At 51.4% G+C, this 18,985-nt stretch overlaps 1 protein-coding gene across 1 annotated transcript in view; it reads left to right on the forward strand.

The window, feature by feature from the left end:
* Nucleotides 1-18,985, forward strand: part of MEGF6 (multiple EGF like domains 6) — a 107,663-nt gene that overhangs the window by 6,322 nt on the left and 82,356 nt on the right. The window contains exons 3-4 of the mRNA XM_082328888.1: nucleotides 1,219-1,328; nucleotides 12,884-12,988. Coding sequence (XP_082185014.1) covers nucleotides 1,219-1,328; nucleotides 12,884-12,988 — 215 coding nt within the window. The remainder of the gene's footprint in view (nucleotides 1-1,218; nucleotides 1,329-12,883; nucleotides 12,989-18,985) is intronic.

The following is an 18,985-nucleotide window of genomic DNA, read 5'->3' on the forward strand; positions in this document are numbered from 1 at the left end:
TTTTTCTCAGCTGTGCTTCCGTATGCTGGCTGGCCCAGAAGAGTAGCCAAAGGTTTCCTGCACGGGAATTAATGGTTCACCATTATTTAGGTTTTTTTGTAGAAACATTCAGACAAAAGCAAACAACTAGACTGAGTTAGGATAAATATTTTCAGTGGACATGTACAACACATCTGCTGTGCCAAATATTTGTTGTTGTTTGTCTGCTTTGCTTTGGTGGATAGTTTCATGTTCTGCCAAAGGAGCTTTTTATAAATCGGCTTCAAAAGTTTTATCTGTGTTTCAATTTTCACGTACACACAGCATCAAATTTCCGGGAAAAAAGTGTTGCTTCTATTTATTTATGCTTCAGATCAATCCCTGCTTTACTCCCCCAGCTCCTGCCCTGGAAGGTAGCTAGTGGGCGTTGCGCAAGGGGCCTTCAGCTTCCACCCGAGCGCAGCATCCCCGGCAGCATCCCCGGCAGCATCCCCTGGCAGACCCGCGCCGGCTCTGCCGAGCGGTGGGGCTGCGGCCGCCGCCTCCGGAGGGGCTGCGGTGCCCTCGTGGCCCGGGACTGTGCGGCCCGGGACTGTGCGGCCCGGGAGGGCTTCTGCCTTCTTCTGGAAGACGGGAGAGATGTGGTCACGCCTGCGGCGCGGCCGGGCTGGTGCTGGCTGCAGTGCTGGGCTCGTCGGTGTGGAGTCGCGGGTGACTGCGGGCTCAGCGGAAGGGGAACCAAGGAGGCGAAAGCCCTTTCCATCAGGGAATCGGTTCCGCCAGCCTTAACCTGTAGCAGCCCCGCTTGACGTTCCCGCCAGGATGCTGATGATGTCTTTAGCTCAGCAGCCCCTTAGAGACACCCGCTCGTGCTCGCGAAGGCTGGACTGAAATACCTGTTCTTCTTAAAATTTAAATTTCCTTTGTTAACAAATGATTTAGGAGAGGAGAGAAACAGTCGCTGAGAGCTGTGAAATAGTTTAGAAAAGGAGAAAAGAGCCAGGGGTGTTTTGAGGACCTGGACGCTCCAGTCTCTCATGTTCCCAATTAAAGTAAATTAAGGAGTATTTTCTTAGCATCAGCGATCATTGCTAGACCAGGTGGAAAAAAATGTCAGCACATGTGAAAACCGAATTCCTCGTTTCATGTACAACCATAGAGTTACCAGTTCTGCTCTTCCCGGTCTCCTCGTTCGGCAGGAATCGCCGTTGACGGGTGCTGTCTCGTTCTGTGTTTCAGAACTGCGTACTACACGGGCTACAGGCAGGCGTACAAGGTGAAACGCCAGACCGCGTACAGGTGTTGCCCCGGGTGGTCCCGGCTCGCAGGGGACGCCGGCTGTCTCTACCGTAAGTACCGCGCTGTTCGGGTGAAGCCTTTGTTTGGCACTGTCGGTGTTGGTTTTTTGGCTGAGGGTGCTCATTTCAATTCTTGTGCCTGCAGTAAATGCTATCCAACTGACTTTATAAAAAGAACTGGGGGTTTTTGTTGTTTGTTTCCAGGGTTTTTGTTATTATTTTTCGTTACCATAACTGTGTGCAGAAGGACTTTTCTCTGCTTCCCACAAAGTGCCGTGTGTTGCTTTCGCTTGTTGGAGAATTTCCTCATCGCAGCAGGAAAGGGTTTTCAGGTCACATTCATTTATCCAGTTGCCAAATGCCACTAAACATTTAAAATCAAGCCCAAACCGGTGTTTCAAATGGTGCCATTGGCAGAAGTTCTGGAAAGCTCCAAGCCATGAGTGGACTTTTCATTACAAAACCCAGTAATTGCTGTCTGTGCGACTGAACGTGCCGGTGAGGGCTGATTTCCCGGCTAGTTGGCCTTGCTCAGCGTCCAGGAGAGCCGCTTCCCGGGGAGAGGCGGCCCTGGATGAATTACACGCAGGCTGAGAAACCGGGCTGCGTTCAGTGCTGGGCTGCAGGCAGCGAGTTCTGGCTGGCAGCCTGTGGTCGCTTGCTGGGGTCTGCTCCCTGCCCGCTCCCCGCTCCTCTCCCCGAGCCGCGCCTGAGAGCGGGACTCATTCATCGACTTGCTTGTAAAGGGATGCGACTCCTCAGCTGCTTTGGAGAGGCTTGTGTGTCAGGTACCGGTTCTGTTGTTTTTAAGACTCACTGAGCTTGAGATAGCGCTGCCAGAGGTTAGAGATCCCTGCAGTCCCCCCCTTCCTCTGCTCCCTCCTTCAGCCGAGGGTTCAGGAGTGGGGGATCCAGCAAGGGATGTCGCAGCATCAGCCTCAGGGGAGAGAGCAAACTGCCAGCGTGGGTGAAGTGGTGGCACTCCTAAGGTTTGAAGCAGAGACCCAGAACTTGAGACCCTTGGATTCTGTGGCTGGCTTTCCTCCTCTTTTGTGTTTGCTCCGGTGTAATCCTCTGCAAAACAGGCGGGGAAGTATCTCCTTCCCAGCTGTGCGGGGAAGCTGCAATTTGTATTCAGATTTGCACAGGAGTCGGGCGAGGGATGTGCAAATATTAGTATATAAGATGATTTTATGCTATTGTTGCAGAAGACAGAGGCAGCTTTATCCTCGTGGGCCCCACATTCCCGCCGCCCCCCCAGGCTGCACTGCTTGGATGGGAGGCAGAGGCTGCGCAGCTCCCGGCTCCTTCCCTACACGCTGCGGCCACATCCAGCTGGGGAAACATTTAACTTCAAACTTTGCTTTTGAGATGTCGAAAGCAAAGCAAAATCTTCTCTTGACTCAAACAAAGGTTTATCTGAGCACACGTGTAGAAATAAATGTCACCATGGAGGCAGAATCGCACACGCTCCCTGTGATATATTATTAATTCTCTGCCGAGCTGCATAATGGAGCTCTGGTCTCCGACTTTGGAGGGGCGTTCCTACCCTTGCCGCAGAAAAGCAGCTTTCGTTTTAAGTCATAGGCAGGCGAACCAACAAAGCATTTGGGATCTGACCTGCCTTGCCATCAGCCGTGTCCAGCTCCATTGTAAGGGCGATTTTGATTGTAATAATTGACTTACAATATAGGAAAATGTCTCCCACAGCTACCCATCTTTTGTTCTGTAAAGAGGCTGCGTATACCTTCCATGCGCTTTGATGCTTGAAGCAAAGGTTTAAAAAAAAAAAAAAAAAGTGTGTCTAGCAAGCAATCTTTATTCTTCCTATTCAAAAGCCTGCAGCACAGGAGAGCCGCCCCGCTGTGCCAGAGGAAGCTCCATGGGTGCCTAATGACCCACGGTCAGCGAGCAGATAATAACCTCGGATGAACTCAGGCGAGCGCGTTCTGTAATGATTTTTCCTGCGAGGAAGTGAGTAATTCCATCCAGGAAGGAAGCGGCGAAAAGGAAAACCGCTGCTCAGGGCCCGCGCTCAGCTCATCCTCCTCATCGTCGGGAGCAGCGCTGAGGCTGCGCCGCGGGCGTCACCGGGCCGCTCGCTGCAGCCTTGCTCTGGAATAACAGAGGGAGGGAGGTCCGGCTGTTTGGAGCCGAAATACTTTGACTCTCCCTGTTAGTTTCAGACTTGCTGCCAGTGTGAGAGGCAAGCCGCCGGTGTTTATCTCCTTATCGCGCATACCTCAGTCGTTCCTGTTGCCCTCTTTAAATGGGCCTTGTTTACATGTTTTCTGTGTATGACTCCCAAGAGTAGCAAAGCTGGCAGATGTTTTGCAGCTGGCGTGTAAGCTGAAGAACAGGTTACGAAGTCCTTGCTTTTCCCTTGCTTCCGTCCGTTAACCTTTGTATTTCAAAGTAAGACTGAGGGTGACATGGTGAGCTAAATGGTGTTTTGGCAGGAAGGACACGACCGTGCAGATCGAGGCCAGCAACGCGCCCTGTGCCACGGCACAGCACTGGTTAACTGCAGATCCACTCCCGCCTCTGCTCTGGCGGCTGCTGAACTGGCCTAGCCGTTGTCAGCAGCTCCCTCTGTGTTTGGCTAACCCTGAGCACTCAAAGCATCTTAAATCATATCCCTGCGATAGCCAGCTTGTGCGCTTTTGTCTCTTTTTTAACAGCTCCCAGGGACAGCCAGCCCTGGCGCGCTCTGCAGAAGCAGAATGACACCAACGCCAGAACTTCAGCAGAAATTGCTGCTGAGCTGCTGGTGGGGTTTGGAGGTGGGAGGTGACCTTCGGATGCAAGAGCATCACTGGCGTGGTAGCGTGGAGCTGGTTGTGGCAGAGAGGGTGCAGTTCCCGGGGGCAGAGGTTGCCCCGATCGCACCCGGCGTGAGCTCGCAAGGAGGCGTGTGTTGGATTTCCAGGTGCCTTTCTGGAGCTCGCATTCTAACATCTTTATTTATTTCGATATTTGAGTCTTTTTCATGCTCTCATGATGCTGAGAATATAAATGTTCCACCTTCTGTGTTACACATGCACCGTGTGCGTTTCTGATGCGTGGGGCTTTGCCTCCGTTCAGCCGTTTGGATCTGGTTGAATACCATTAATTTTAGAACAGGGACTGGGCTGTAACCTTCAGCTTCTCGGGCTGAAGAACGGGGTATTCATACACCTGAAGTGCAACTTGCACGTCAGGGAGCTCGTCCCTGTGGGCCCTTTGCGGGGTGGGAAACTCAGAGTTGCATTGCTCTGAATCATCTTCTGGATCCCCTGCGAGCGGCAGAAGGCCGGCCGCCTGGTTAGGTGTCCGAAGCGTGGCAACGGGACTCTCGCTGCCCGTTGCCAGCCCCCCTGCAGCCGGTGCTGGTCTGGCAGCGGCTGGATGAGCGTCCCGCAGGCTGGGCGAGGGAGACGGGGCGGCTCTGCCCGCTCCTGCGGGACGGCTGGAGCCCTGAGCCGGGAGCCTCTGCCCCGATCCGCAGGCTGTCCTGGGGAACGCTGCTGCTTTCCGTGGAAGTGAATCCTCCGTCCTGAGGAGCTCCCAGCTTTTGGTTTGCAGGGGTGTGATGGCTTTTCCTGCTGGTGGCCTGGACCTTAGCACGAGCGTGTTCTTCTGGACCAGAAGCGGGTGTAGGAAGGACTGGCAGGGGAAATGAGTCAGTAAATATTAGTGAACTGCTGAGGCAGGGAAACATAGCCAGGGCGTTATGTATGTTAGAGGATTTTCTGTTTTGTGTATAGCAATCGCGAGTCGGCCTGCGTTCACTGGCGTAGCTCTGCTGAAGGCAGTGAAGCTATGCCAAAATATGTTAACAGGATTTGTGGCCCTTCCTATCTGTCTTCAGAGATCATAGATGGTGTTCCGGGAGCACAAAGGTGGGGAAAGCCCTCGCTGTTGATGGTTTAATTAGGGCTGCTGGACAGCGTGCGGTGGAATTACTCCAGTAAGGACGTCTTATCTTGCTTTCCCTTGGAGGCTGGCATCTCTTCACTGCAGTGCCCTCTGCTCCAAATGCTGGACTGTTCATCACTTTGCCTTCAAAATAAGAAAATCCAACCCATGTGGTGTTTTATCAGGGGAAGTTTTCACCACTGTAGACTTGTGTGTAGCTGGCAAGGCCTGCTGCTTTCTTCTTGTTTGAACGTGATACGCTGTCTGGCATTTGACGGTCATGTTAAGTAGCATTATGAAATGGGAGGTCCCAGCACTGCTGTGGGTACCAGTTCAGCTGAGTTGTTTGGGCTCTCAGAGCCTGGAAGAAGGGAATGTGGGGAATATGGGGCCCACGAGGATAAAGCTGCCTCTGTCTTCTTGCCCCGTTGCAGCCACCGTGCCGAGTGTGCTCATTGCTTGCCTCGGTTGTTTTTTTGCTGCAGCAAAAAAGGGGTGTACTCCTTTTCCTGACGTGCAGGTTCGTGTCTCTGAGCACTCACAGGTGAGAAAATGGCCGGCCCAGGGCTGCGAGGACGGCGCTCAGTGACTCGGGGTGCGTGGGCTCTGCTGGGAGCAAGTAGCTTGGGAAAAGATGGAAAATTTCATAGGAACACCCTGTAAAATGGTGCTGAAGCCAAGTGGTCTGAAGACTAATGGCTCCACAGAGATCTCACGAGTCGCAAAGAATATTTGATGTCTCTGTTCCTCTCCTGCTGTGCCGTTTGAAATCGCGACAGCTGTGCTTGCTGGTAACACCCCCGGAGCTCTCGGATCTCGCCTTGGAAAGGCAGGGCGCCTGCTTCCATTGCAGCGTGCCTGCTTTTTGTCCCGTCTCTTCTGCTGGTAGCAGAAGTGTGAGGGCTTATTGCGTTTCCATTGCCCTCTGTCTTGGAGCATTCATCCGCTCAGTCCCGTTTGGGAAGGAAAAAGGTCAGAAGTCAAGGCACCCTTTGCATTTTTAGCATGGCATCAGGTTCTTGCCCTGCCTGATTACCGATAAACTGACTTTCAGACTAAGCTTCTCAGTTTCAAGTGGCCTCTGAGATGCTACTTAAATTCCACATGGGTTCAATAACGCAGTTAAAGCCCTTGCTGATTAGGACAAGGGGCCTGCATGTCTGGTAATCCCCATGATCTCTACTTTCAGCTCGAGATGTTGAAAAGCCAAGTCCCACCAAGTCTATAGCCCCTGGTCTGCATGGAAAGCTGGAGCTCAGCCGCAGACATCGTGTCTCTGTTCTTGGGCCAGCCCCTGCCACGATCAGAAATGACACCATGAGGCAGAAAGGCACCACGGAGAGCAATAAGCATGGAAGAGGCTGAAGAGGAGACCATTGCTAGAAGATTTAGTACTGGTGACCTTGTCGCAGTTGCAATGTCACCTGTGAACTCGGCAGGAGGTGCCACTGCCACCTCTGCCCTGACTGCACGCTCCTGCAGAAAACACGGGCTCTGTGCTGGGGCTGGAACAGCAGCGAGGCCAAGTCGTAACTGGGGCTGCAGCTGGGGAGAGAGCCTGGCTCTGCTGTGGAGTGGGATGGGGATACCCGAGGCGATTTTTAATAAGCTAGCTCAAGGAAATGGAACAGCCTAGGTGAGCACAGGCTGGCCAAGAAGCGGTTTAGCCAGCTCTGGCCGTTGTGCAGCTCTGTGGTCAAACACTTTCTGCTGCTCGGGCTCGCGTGGCGCGGCACGCTGCGCCGCGGGGCCGTTCGCTGTTTGGATGCCTCCATGGAGCTGCTGGAGGAGCTCGGCTCGAGCTGCTGGTCTGAAGCTTCAGTCACCGTCCCTAGTTGTCTTTATCTTGAGTTTTCATCCAGCCCTCGTTAGGACCACGCTTTGCTCTGATTTTTAGCTCAGGCAGAGGTAGAGCCTGGCCCTAGGCAAAGAGGGAGAATTAATGTTCTGTTTGGTGAGGAGGTGGGAGGAAGCATCAGAGTCTGAGACACGGTGAACACCCCTCCAAGCATCCCCAGGGGCTGAGTAGAAAGCAGCTGAATTTTAATCGCCTCATTAAAAGAGAAAGTTTTATTAGTCACGAACGGCCTATTGAAGGCTCCAGAGCGAGTTACCCCGCACTGAACCGTGTTTCTTCCTGCCAACGCCGCTTAGCTGTAGCTTATCAGCCGGGGAGCAGGGAAAGAGCACGCAGCAGGGCCTGCCGCAGTAGCCGTGCTGGGCTGCCACGCTCGCTCGGCAGGCACGGCCGAGCCCGGCGCGCCGCATACCCCCGGGAGCCGGCCGCGCACGCGGGCGTGCACGGGCACGCAGGAGCCGGCTGAGCCGGCGTCGGGGCGGCAGCTCCGGTATTTGTGATACAGGTTGGGAGGCTTGGCAGGAAATGTGTTTGGTTAACAGTTTAATTTCCCTATTAGGCTGCCTTTCCTTTGTACATCACCTCCTGGCTCCTGGAGCCTCATTGTTTTGTCAGCTGAAAGGCTTTGACTGAACTCCTGAACCTTTTGCCTGGGATCAAGCCTAGTGTTGGTCAAACTTCTAACGTACGCTGCCCTGGGAGACCACCTTTGTCCACGCAGAGGACAGCCGTGTCGTACCTCGCTGAGCCCGCACGTCGTAGGAGAAATGCTGTTCTCCATCACTCTTCCTTTCAAATCAGTCTCTTGCCTCTGACTTCCCAAGAATCCCGCCTTGCTAAATCCTTGCAAAAGACATTGTCTGGCCTTTCAAACAGAAGAAGGTGACGCTTTCTGTAATTTATCCTTTCTTTCCCGGTTCCCAGAACAGCGTCGTTACCCTTTTCCCAAATTTCACTGCATTAAAATCATGTCGCGCTGTGTTAGGAGCTAGTTTGCAGAAGGCTTGGAGGGCGCAGAGGAGGGAGACCCGCAGGCCCCCCAGCCCCACTGGGCTGGGAAGTAGGTTATTCTGGTTTCCACTCCGTGTGTGCCAGCCTGAAGCACAGAGCAGGGAATTGTCCGGGCCATTCAGGAAATCTGGGGCACAGCCAAGAATAACACCCGTATCTTCTAATCCCTGATCTGTGTCGCTGCAATCGCTTCTAATATTTTCCATTGTTGTGCTTTGGGTCTCACTGAACCGAGGGCTGAGCACTGCTGGCAAAGAGGGCATTGTGGAGCCAGGCTGAGCTTTACTGGGGCCCTGTCTAAATTAAGGTGAAGGATTCAGGGAAGACCAAACCACCTTACTATGCAATTTGGCCGCACAGTCAATTCTGTCTAATGGTGTTGAGGCCTGAAGGACTGGAAGAAAACAGAAGACGGTCCTTCTGGCAAGACCAGAGCTGGCAAAATCTTCAGGCTGCAGCCCTAGCAAACCCTGGTGCCCAGCTGGAGACGGGAGGTGGCGATGAAACGCTCGCCGCCAGGATCACCTTCTGCCTTGCCCGGGGAAGGCTTTGCGGTCACGGCGTCGCACGGCGCGGCTTGGCCGAGCAGGATGCTCCTGAAAGAGGTTCCCAAGTGCCAGTATTCTGCACCACCGGGCCAGCACGGCATTGACACGGGATCACCATGGTCCCCAAGGATACGTGGCTATGAAAAGTGACTAAAACGTTAGATGAGAAGATAACTGGTTTTCTGAAACAACATTTCATCACTGTTTCATTAGCTTGGGTAGATGAGTATTTGGACTTCAGTGCTACCTTTGTATTATTACATAATCTTTTTTTGGAGGGGGGGATTTCAAAAATCATCAGGTCCTTAAAAAGCCAACACTGAGGCTTAAGTATTTTAGCTCTTGTGCATCGAAGGAGCAAAGTTTGGGGAGTTTAGATATCAGCGAGAATGAGACTTGGCACGAGCTGAAGTTATCGCCCGGGCTGGCGAGCCGGAGCTGGGCCAGCTGGGAGGGAGCGCCTGCGCCTGACGGCCGTGCCTCGAGCCAGGGCGCTCGGCCAGTTGTAGTGTAGAAGTGGTAGAGCAAACATCCCTGAAGTAGGTACACGGCTTTGTCCGGTAAGAGTGTGTGCTTTGATAGCAAACGTGCAAATTTGTAGAAGGTCATATTCACCGAAACCTTCCCCAAACCCTCTTAATCACCACAGACTGGGCAGAAAGCGTTGTGTAAGACAGTATCAAGATTTAGCACAGAGGAGAAATTAGGAAGTCAATTGTGTTTCTGTAGGAAAAAACAGAGCCAATACTTGATGTATGGAGGATTCAATGGTGGGAGGAGAATAGTGGGAAACTTAGTATGTGGTTATTAGATTTCCATGTAGAGTAGGTGGTAACTGATGGCGTTCTGATAAGAGTCGTGTAAATACCTGACAATACGGCGCCCAGGGTTTGACCCAGTGATTTGACTTTCACTGAGCCCCAAACCAAAGTGCCGCTTTGTCTCTCTCCAAAGTGTCGTCAGGAGGCAGAGTATGTCAAGCAGCTTCCCGCGAGCTGTCGATGCGCTTTGGGCAGCTGATGAAACCTTGCAGCGCTTAGGAGTTGTGGGGACATGAATGTGCACTGCACTAACTGCATCGCCTTTGCAGCTTAGCGGAGAGGAGGCTGGAGGTGCGGGTGGGGAGAGAAAAAGGACCTGCCTTTACTGCCCAGGTGATCTCCTTGGCTTACAGGGGATGCTCGTACCACCAGACCGTGACTCCCAGTTGTGCAACTGCTAGCAGACCTGTAATCAGGAGGGAAGGATTTTTTCAGCCGTGGCAAGCTGGCACCCGCAAGCTTCGGGTTTCTTTTGTGCAGGTAGTACCTGCTCTTTCCCATCTCTGGCTTTGTGTGTATGTCTTTCTTAAAGTTTCAAGTTGTCTTTGAAAATACATTGGTAACGTTGCAGATTTATCTTCTGGCGTGCACAAAATGTCCTGCCAATGTGCCCCAAAAATGCAAACACTGCCTTGCACTGTTTCCATCTGCGATTCCTTTTTCTTCTGAGCGCACAAGTGGTGTTCTGGAGTAGGCACGGAGTATCTTGTGCCAAGTATTTTGGAGCCATTTTTGAAGCCTGCATGGGGTGCCTTTCCTCCCCGGTTATAATGACACGAAATGTGTAATCACAGACCTGCTTTTTCTGTTACTAATTAGTTGCAGCTTTAGCTGGAATGGGACGAGAAGCCAGGGGGGCTCCCAGCTTGCAAGTAGGAGGGAGAAGTTATAGACAGAGTGCGTGTGGAAGCCTCAGTCCAGCGAGCGCTGTTATAATTGTTTCCAGGTGGTCCCATATCATACGTAGGTTTGTCATTTAATCACAGGCTTTGTATGTTCAGGCGGGAACTGCAAAGGTGCCATTTCATCGCTGGCCTTCAGCAGGGTCCAGAGCTTGGGGACTTCTCCACCGGCCCGTGCCCAGGACCACGCGCTGCCCTCCACGCCGGCCGGTGCCTCCGGTGTCTCTTGGGGGCCTCGCTGACGGTCGGTTCCCAGGCTGTACCTGCTGGAGATGTATTTAGTGCTCCAGCTTTTTCTTTAAGGTGGTCAGGACATGCAGGACTGGCAGCCTTGCAGCTTTAGAGAAGAAAAAAATGGCTTTTCCAGGAGTTTTTATTTATTTATTTATTCACTTATTTAGTCTGTCTGCACTCATGAGCCCTGGTGGTGTTAATGCAGGAGATGCCGCTGTGTTGTTTTCTCACGTGATGTGAATTTAGCGTCAGGAGTTGCAGACACGTCATGAGAGTGGCCGCGAGCACGCGGGACTCCGCAGTCGGTCTGAAACGTCTCGGGCTTCTGCTTTACAACGTGAAATCCTTGAAAACGTTCTTTACCCTGACCCATGCAGTCCGATTGTTTAAAAGAAAGTGCGACTGCTGACGTTTCGAGGAGAGGCCTGGTATTATTCTGGAAGGTGCTTTTCTTGAGCCTGAAGAGCTGCTGTATGTACGTGTGCCGCGCGGCAAAGCCAGCTGCGCCCGGCCGGGGCAGGGGCTGCCCGTGGTCTGGAGCGGGGTCACGATGGCTTGTCACCAGCTTACGGTAACCAGCAACTGCGCTGCCCCGCGTGTGCCTTGGGATCGGAACAACCCCTAACTCTACTAGCAGGAGAAAAACATCGCACTCATTTTTCCCCCTATTGTTTCCACTAAAGCCGAAGACAAATGTGATCTTTGCTTCAGCAGAGGAGGCTTGGCATCTTCCTGAGGATGCGGTGTGTGTTTGCAGGTTGGTGGCTCACTTATTCTGTTGGCACGTTGCTCCCGGCGGTGACCGTGCGGGGCAGCAGCCTGGTTCAGCCGGCACATGATCCGCAGTAAACCGCAGCGTAAGCTGCGCTTGGCTCCGTCAGCATTTGTCTGCTCGCCTGTGTTCTGTGCTCTTTCTAGTAAATCTGCATTTCTGAGCCAACAGGTTTTGCGCTGCCAGGTCTGTCTTTTGTAATTTCAGCTACTTGAAATAATTGCATCCTCTGGATCCCTCAACTGGAGCGACAGGCCGCGAGGCCCCGAGCACAGGTGACCGGGACGCAGCCGGCACTTGCAGCGCATTCCTTCCCGGGATGCATAAGCTGGACCGCATCGGTCCCCGCTGCTGCTCTGGGCGCAGGGCTGTCGGCAGGCCAGCCCCGGCTGAGCGGGCGCTGGGGCCGGCGAGGGGGAACCGCTGGACCAGGCGCTGCCACGGCTCCTCTTGCACCATGGAGACAGGCGAAGCTCTTCTTGCTCCCTGCGATCGGGTTTGCCATGGCTTTTGTGAGGTGTGTTCCTACCCGATCCCACTGTTCTTGGCTTTTGTTACAGTTTGTTCAATGAAAGTGAAAAGGGAAAGAAAAAGAGGAGGTGCAGGAAAAAGAAAGAGAAGGGAAATTGGGCGGCACCACTGCAATGTCCAGATCAGTGAATAGAGAGAAAATTTCATTGTCTGAATCTTGAAATGGACTTTAAGCGGAAGATAGGTGCTTGTTCTGCGTCCTCACACTTTGACAAAGCACGGCACACATGACAGCATCGCTTGTTAACAACATTTCTCCTTTTGAGATGAGCATTTTCTAGTGGGAAGTACAAAATACCAGCTGCGTTTCATGAGTTATGAGAAATATATGTTTCACTGGAAAAACATATCCTTGTTTGTGGTTTTATTTAGATGATTTGAAAAGGTGGATTTCAGAAGCCTAATTGAGCATTCTCTGTCTCTGTGTCCATTTTACACTTCACTTGGTGAGAACAGAGAGCTGGGGCTGCTCCGGCTTACGTGCAGTTTAGCTCTATGTCATCCTCTCGTCCGCTCAGAAGGTGACGCCGCGTTTGGGTAGCCAGCTCTCCGGGAAAGCTCAGCGGCGAGGTGGAAAGCAGCTTCTCGTGCTTCGTTCCTGAAAGATGCCTCCAATTTCAAAATAAATAAGTTCTCTTTTTTTGCCACGAGATCTGGTATGATTCTGCATGAGTCATTTTCTGAGTATTTTACCCACTTGCTGGCTGGAAAAGCGTTATTTCATCAACAGCCCTGCAGCTCTGCTGATGTTGCCCTGTGAATTCTCATTCAGCCGCACTTTGAGAAAAGCCCTCAGACATTGCCTAAGGTATTTTACTTCCTATCCTAAATTTTGAGAGGCTTTGTGTGCTGTTTGAGTATCGCATTGCCAACCAAAAAAGAGTCGCCTTTCAAAAGCGGTTCAACAGTATTTTTGTAACTCTCTGAGTTTGCTACAGGGCTGCGGGAACTGAATCAGTGAACGGGTATTTATTAGTGCAGGTGCTCTTCCCATCGTCACCTCGGGAACTGTTCTCTCCCTCCTCCTTGCAGCTGTCTGCAGTTATGGGGTTTGTTTCAACGGTGGAAACTGCGGAGAGGGATCCTCGCAGCTCTGTCATTGCTCCTCTGGTTTCCAAGGACCTCGCTGCCAGTACGGTAAGCAGCCTTTTCAAATCCTCCCTTTAATTTTGAGTCGGAAGTGAAGGGGATAAAAAGCGAGGGATGCCCCAGTGTTTTTTTTATCCTAGCCATTGTTTTATCTGCAAAACTCCAATAATCTGCTCTCTACTTTTTTTGGCCACTGTTTGTAATGTTTGGGGAACTTGGATGTTTGGAAAGGAAATGCTTATCATGACTTGCTGTGAAACATAGCTCCGTACTGTACAATAGCCTTTATTCCTGGCTGCCATCAGCAGAGGGATTTGCTGGAATCGGAGAAGGAAGCTGATTAAAGTTGGGTCAAACAAAGAAACCCTGGGGTCATGGCCTGCGGAGCGAAGCTCGGCCTGGGGGAGCGTGGCAATGGGCCGCCACATCAGAAGGGAAAATAGTTAAGCTCTGAAGAGCTGGATCGGTTATATCTTTGGCTAGGCTTTATTTTGGGGCTGGTAAGCTTTATTTAATTAGCCTTCGTGCAATATACAAATTCTCTCTTGAAGGTTATTGAGTTTCCTATGTTTGGTAATTCAGAGATGTTCTGATTTGGGAACATGATAGCCTACAGCAAACAACTGCTAAAAGCTGGAGTGATTCTCCATGCTCGTGTGCAGTAAGAGAAAACATGCCTCGTGCTGTTGGAGAGAGAAACGGCTGCCCTTTCTTCCCTCCAGCTGCTAAGTCTGCAAGGTGCAGGGCAGTAACAATTACTCAAATTCTGGGTTTATAACAGCAAATTAAATAATAAGACTTTTTTTTTTTTTACCCATCCATTAGTATGTATCTCTTCCTTCAGGCATGTGGTTCCCTGCTCTTTCAGAAATGGAGGTAAGTTTACAGATGCAGAGGACCTGACATCGCAATAGTCCTTGGCAGGAGCTGGTCTTTTCCCAGTGAGAAGGGCTGGAGAGGAGCTGGTTCTGCAAAGCCTGAAACCCTCCGGCCCCGGTGATGAGAACAGGGGGCGGAAAGGCGGCCGTGCGAGTTGGTCCGTTCAGGGCCAGCGTGTGTCGCAGCAGCGTGCTTTGAGAGGGCGGATGGGAGCTCTGGCCGCTTCAGCGAGCGAGGAGGCGCGCAGCCACCGCCGCTGCTGAGCCTGCCTGCTCCTGCGCGTTTTTCACGCTGCATCTGCTTCCAGGAACTTCAATTGTTGTTACAAGTGTCTATTTAGAAGTGCTTAAAAGGCCCTTAAGTCGCGTTTAGATAATACCTGTAAAGAAAAAGAGGATTCTCTCAGTCAGATACAAACTGTGGATCGGCCAAACCCTCCTTGATGCTGCAGACTTTAGGCTCTATTCATTCCTTGCTCGCTCTATAATATGCATCGTCAGCTGGAGCTGGAGCTGTGTTTGTTACAGTCGGAGGCTTTCTTGGACGCGACTGGGACAGTGGTTTGCGTGTGGCGGTTCCGAGTCCCCTGCCCCGTGTCCCAGTGGTGGCACAAGTTCTCAATTAGGCAATGAAGCCATTTCCTTGGTAATAAGAAGAAAAAAGAATTGCCCCGAGCCCAGGTGTGCAGATCACGAGCCTGGCTGCTGCTCTTGCTGCAGGGCATCCAGACCAGAGCTACTTCCAGAAACGCAGGCTGCATTTGGCAACAACCGGCCCCTCGGCCAGCCCGGTGTGATTGCAGTGGAGCCGGGGCGCTGGCAGGCACAGGGGTGGCACGGACCCATCTGACAGGAGGCATGACCCCCTCCGAGATGCTTCTGTCAGGGCTGCAGGTCTGCATCTCCGCTCCAGCCTCCTGTCACCCGCAGGCTTTCACCTCTGGTCGCAGCGAGGCGTGACAGCCCCCCCGGGCTGGCTGTCCTTCTCTCCACAGCACTGGCAAAGGTGTCATCCGGAGCTAACGCCATGTCCTAGAAATACAGGGTGCTCTGTCCCGTGTTAGCGTGTTAGAAATGGTCTGGTGTTGGGGGACAGCACGACCTTCTGCTTGCCTTAAGCAAGGCGAGCAGCTCCCAGCCCGCTGCGGGGGACTGCCGTGCCCGGCAGAGCGGCAGGAGCGTGGGAGCTCCCCCGGGCCGAGCTTCGTGCTGCTGCGCCGGGGTCCAGCACCCCGAGCCTCGCCTGGCCCCGGCGGCCGGCACCGCTCCTGCCTCCCCGCTGCTGCCGCACAACCAGAGCAAAGCCCGGGAATCGAAGCAATCCGGCTTTAAACCGCTTGAAACGGTTTACGTTCTATATTTTAAGTAAGGTGACGAGGATGCTGCTTCGTATAAAAACAATATGCACTTTGTTTTGCTTTTTTGCTTTATGTTACTAAAACGGTCACACTGCAGACACAATAATAACCCGAGTCCACATTGTTGATCCCCCCAGTGACACTCTCCTAACTGCAGTCTAAACACATTACTTAAAATACTGCTTCCCTCTCATCCTTCGACCCCCGAAGGATTAGAGCAGGGCTGATTCTCGGAGATGTGCACATTCTGCACTGCTGCTTCGGTCTGTGTTTGCACATGTTGCACGGTTTTCTAGGAAATAAACAGGCCTTAAATTGTCCCTGCAATTTTTTTGTCATAGCTTCTCTCGTACAAATTAATAAAATATACATCAGGCGTTTTCCTGTACAGAACCTGAGAGGTAAAAAATGCTTTCCCATGTGGAAATGTTTAGCAATTCCAACAATTGTAATTGGTTGCAGCTTTGAAAATAAAGCGCACATTTCTGAGACCCCCAAATATTTTTTAAAAGGGAAATGACTGGCTTATTTTGGAGGGGAAGAAAATACATCTGTAGTCGCACTGACGTTACCGCCCTTGGATGAGGGACCCGAAGTGGTGCTTTGGGTCTTAAAAGGTCGGCCTGTGGATGGCTGAAGATTAGCTTTTATTTTGCTGCCCTGCAAAGCTTTTTGCAGTGGGGCAGCAAAGGAGAACGGCGGCTCGTGCCACCGGCGCGCTGGGTGCCTGATGGCCTCGGGCGGTGGTCTGCTGCCTTGGCCCCTCCATCTGCTGCCTTGGCCCCTCCATCTGCTGCCTTGGCCCCTCCGTCTGCTGCCTTTGCCCCTCGGTCTGCTGCCTTCAGCCCCTCCATCTGCTGCCTTCGGCCCTCGGCAGCCCGCTGGGGAGAGCGGGAGAGAGGCAGGGGCCGACGGGGCTGGGCTGGGACGCTGCGCCCGCTGCTGCGGGTCACCGCTGGCCTCCACCCGCATCGACGGGTCCCTGCAGCAAGAAGCCTTTCCCCTTTTCCAGGGAAAAGGATGCTCTGATCAGATGAGAGGTGGTTGTTAATCAGAGAAATTGAAAAATTAGAGTTCTTGGTTAAAAATGAGGGGTGGGTGAACCTCCAGTAGTTGCAGTTGGGGCAATCGTGTGCAGTATGACAATGGTTGAGCATTTTAAAAGTGATACATTGAGTTAAAAAAATTTTTTTCAAGATTTTTCTGCCAATTAACAAAGCATGCTGTGGCTGTGTCACAGTTGTCACTTGTATTTCTGAGCAATTTTGATTTTATTTTAATTCTTTTAAATTCCAAGTGAGTTGGCTGTTGAACTGTTCTCTCAGGACATTTGACCTGTGTGGTGATGTTTCGGGATGTGCCTCTCTTTGGAACCTAGAAGCAAAGAAGCGAACTGTAAAACTGGGTTAAAAAAAAAATAACAAAGAGCTTTTGTAACTTACTGAATTTCTGACCATTATTTTGAACCTTTAAAATGTCTTTACTCAAAATATGTTTTTAGTGGCAGCTCAGAGAAGCTCCTTATCTGATTCGCTCATCTCTAATACGCCTGTCAAATTTTAAATGGATGTCTGAAATCCTGAATACCTGTGGTCAGATCCTTACCCTGCGTCTTTTGGCAGAGCTTCACTCAAGGCGGGGGGGACGGGCTGCATTACAGCAGGCGGGGGGCGGCCAGGGATGCGCACATTGTGGCTCTGCTACCTGAAGCTAAAGGAAGAAGCCAACCCAAACTCTTTATTTTGGAATGAGCTAATTACAAGCAACAGGGTTGAGTGAATAGAGTGGGTAAATCATTCTTCCTGCTGCCTAACCTCAGTTTATAAAGTGTTAATTGTTCTATTGCCTTTTCAAAGAGCAAAGCCCAGCTGACTTGGGAGCATTCCTTTGCATTTGCAACCTCAAATTATTTTAATGCCCCAGTGATTTATGTTTTGCGCTTATGGCAAAAGTCACCCCCTGACATCCCCTTCCGCCGGGACAACGCTTCGCTGGTTCCGAGGCCTGATGTTTATAAACATTGCAAAGGCACCGTTGTCCTGCTTCCTTCGGCACATCCGCCCGGACAGGACTATCTATCTGGCCACTTCAAGGGCTGGAAGGAAGGAGTTGGACCTCTGAAGGCCCAGCCCCAAGCAGGATGGGCCGCCTGGCTCAGGACTGCCACTGTTTCCCTGGTCTCCTGGTAAAGCGGCGGAAGATGTAACGTGATCAGCACCAGCTCCTGGCCTAGTGAATTTTTTGGACAGGGCATGCGATGGCCATGAGAGATGCCAGCACGCTGACAAGAAAAGTGGTTTATCTTCTTGGGGCACTGCTCCGTAAGGCTCGGCCGCTCCTGAAGAGAAACCCCAAACCTGCTGATGCAGACTCTGCAAATGATGGAGCATTTCCATTACCTGCAGATGAAGGAAACCTATAGATACAAGAGATTGGGGGCAGTGTTCATTTTGCAAGATAAGCTACTCTGCAAGCATCTTCAGAAAGCTTTCCGAGCTTTCAAGTTTCATTTTGACCTTTGTTTCCATCCTGCTTTTAAACAGATGTTGCTCCTGAAAAACTCAAAAAGACCAATGAAAATGCTGGATTAGCCCCAGCTTGCAGAGAATTGACTCCTTTTGTCTGTGTCTCGATGCTTTTCATTATTCATGGCATTTTCCAAAAGCTAAGGTCCTTGCCACAGAGAATGTGCTTGATTGAGGATATGGGAAGATCCCAGCCACAAACTCATCCTTCCCTTCATCTTAATTTCTTATTGACTACTGTAAATTATTTTTTTGGTGAATACTTTTTTTAGACAAATTTCTGTGGAAACCTGATTGTCTGGATTCTCATCTTCTCTTTCACTGTTAGAAGTACTCTGGTGGTTAACTTCTGTGCCGGTCAGTCAACACTTGTGCTGGATTTTAATGATAGGATGGGAGGCTGGAGGCTGCTTCAGAGAAGACAGCTTTGGGAACAGGCACATGATGGTTGATCAGTGAATCATTTCTCTCATCTGTCACCTATAAAAACAACTATCCTGGTTTTTGAGATGATGATACCTTCTTGAGAAATAGTTCCCCAAAATGGAGCTGTTTAGCATCTGGCGGGGATGAATCTGGATGTGGTCCGGAGGGCTGCTGGCGAGGCTGTTCGATGCAAACAATGTGCAGATAACCCAGAGTGACTGAAGTTGCTCCACAGCGATACTCTGTGGTGTCATTCGTCTTCCAGAAATCTCTGCCTCTGATCTTAATGGTATCACTTTTTCTTTTCTGGAAAGAAATACAGACGTGTTTGTTTTAAAGGCAGGACGTTCTCCATCCTGGCCAGACTCTTATCATACCTTTCAGCATGGGATATTTTTACTGGCCAGCCTGGAGCAGCAGCAATCCTGTGTTTACCCTGGCTGGAACACAGGCGGTACCCAAGCAGTCTGGCTTCCAGGAGTGAGATGCTGTCCTTCCTGCTCCCCTGAGCTGTTGACAGTGATAATATTTGAGCACTCTCCATCTGCATTAAATCATCTCACTTTAAAGGCAGCCCTCTCGATAGGGCTGCACGAGCTCCTTCAGCAAGGTCTGCAGTGCGTCTTGTTTACCCCCCCGGGTTTCAACGCCTTTTCTGTTGCCTCTTGCATCTCCGTGGCTTTTTGATCCTGTAAAGTGCTGTCAGCATAGGGATTTCTCTTTTTCCCCCCACGCAATGTGGCATCTCCTACCTGCAGTAAGCGGGGCTTTGCTGGAGCAGCAAACCAGAGGAAGAGCTTGAGCTGAACAATATTATGGTGACTGCAGAGACTGTTCCTGAACTGAGGAAACAGCTGG

Source organism: Platalea leucorodia (genome assembly GCF_965183815.1).
Source record: "Platalea leucorodia genome assembly, chromosome: 17".
Taxonomy (NCBI): Eukaryota; Metazoa; Chordata; class Aves; order Pelecaniformes; family Threskiornithidae; genus Platalea; species Platalea leucorodia.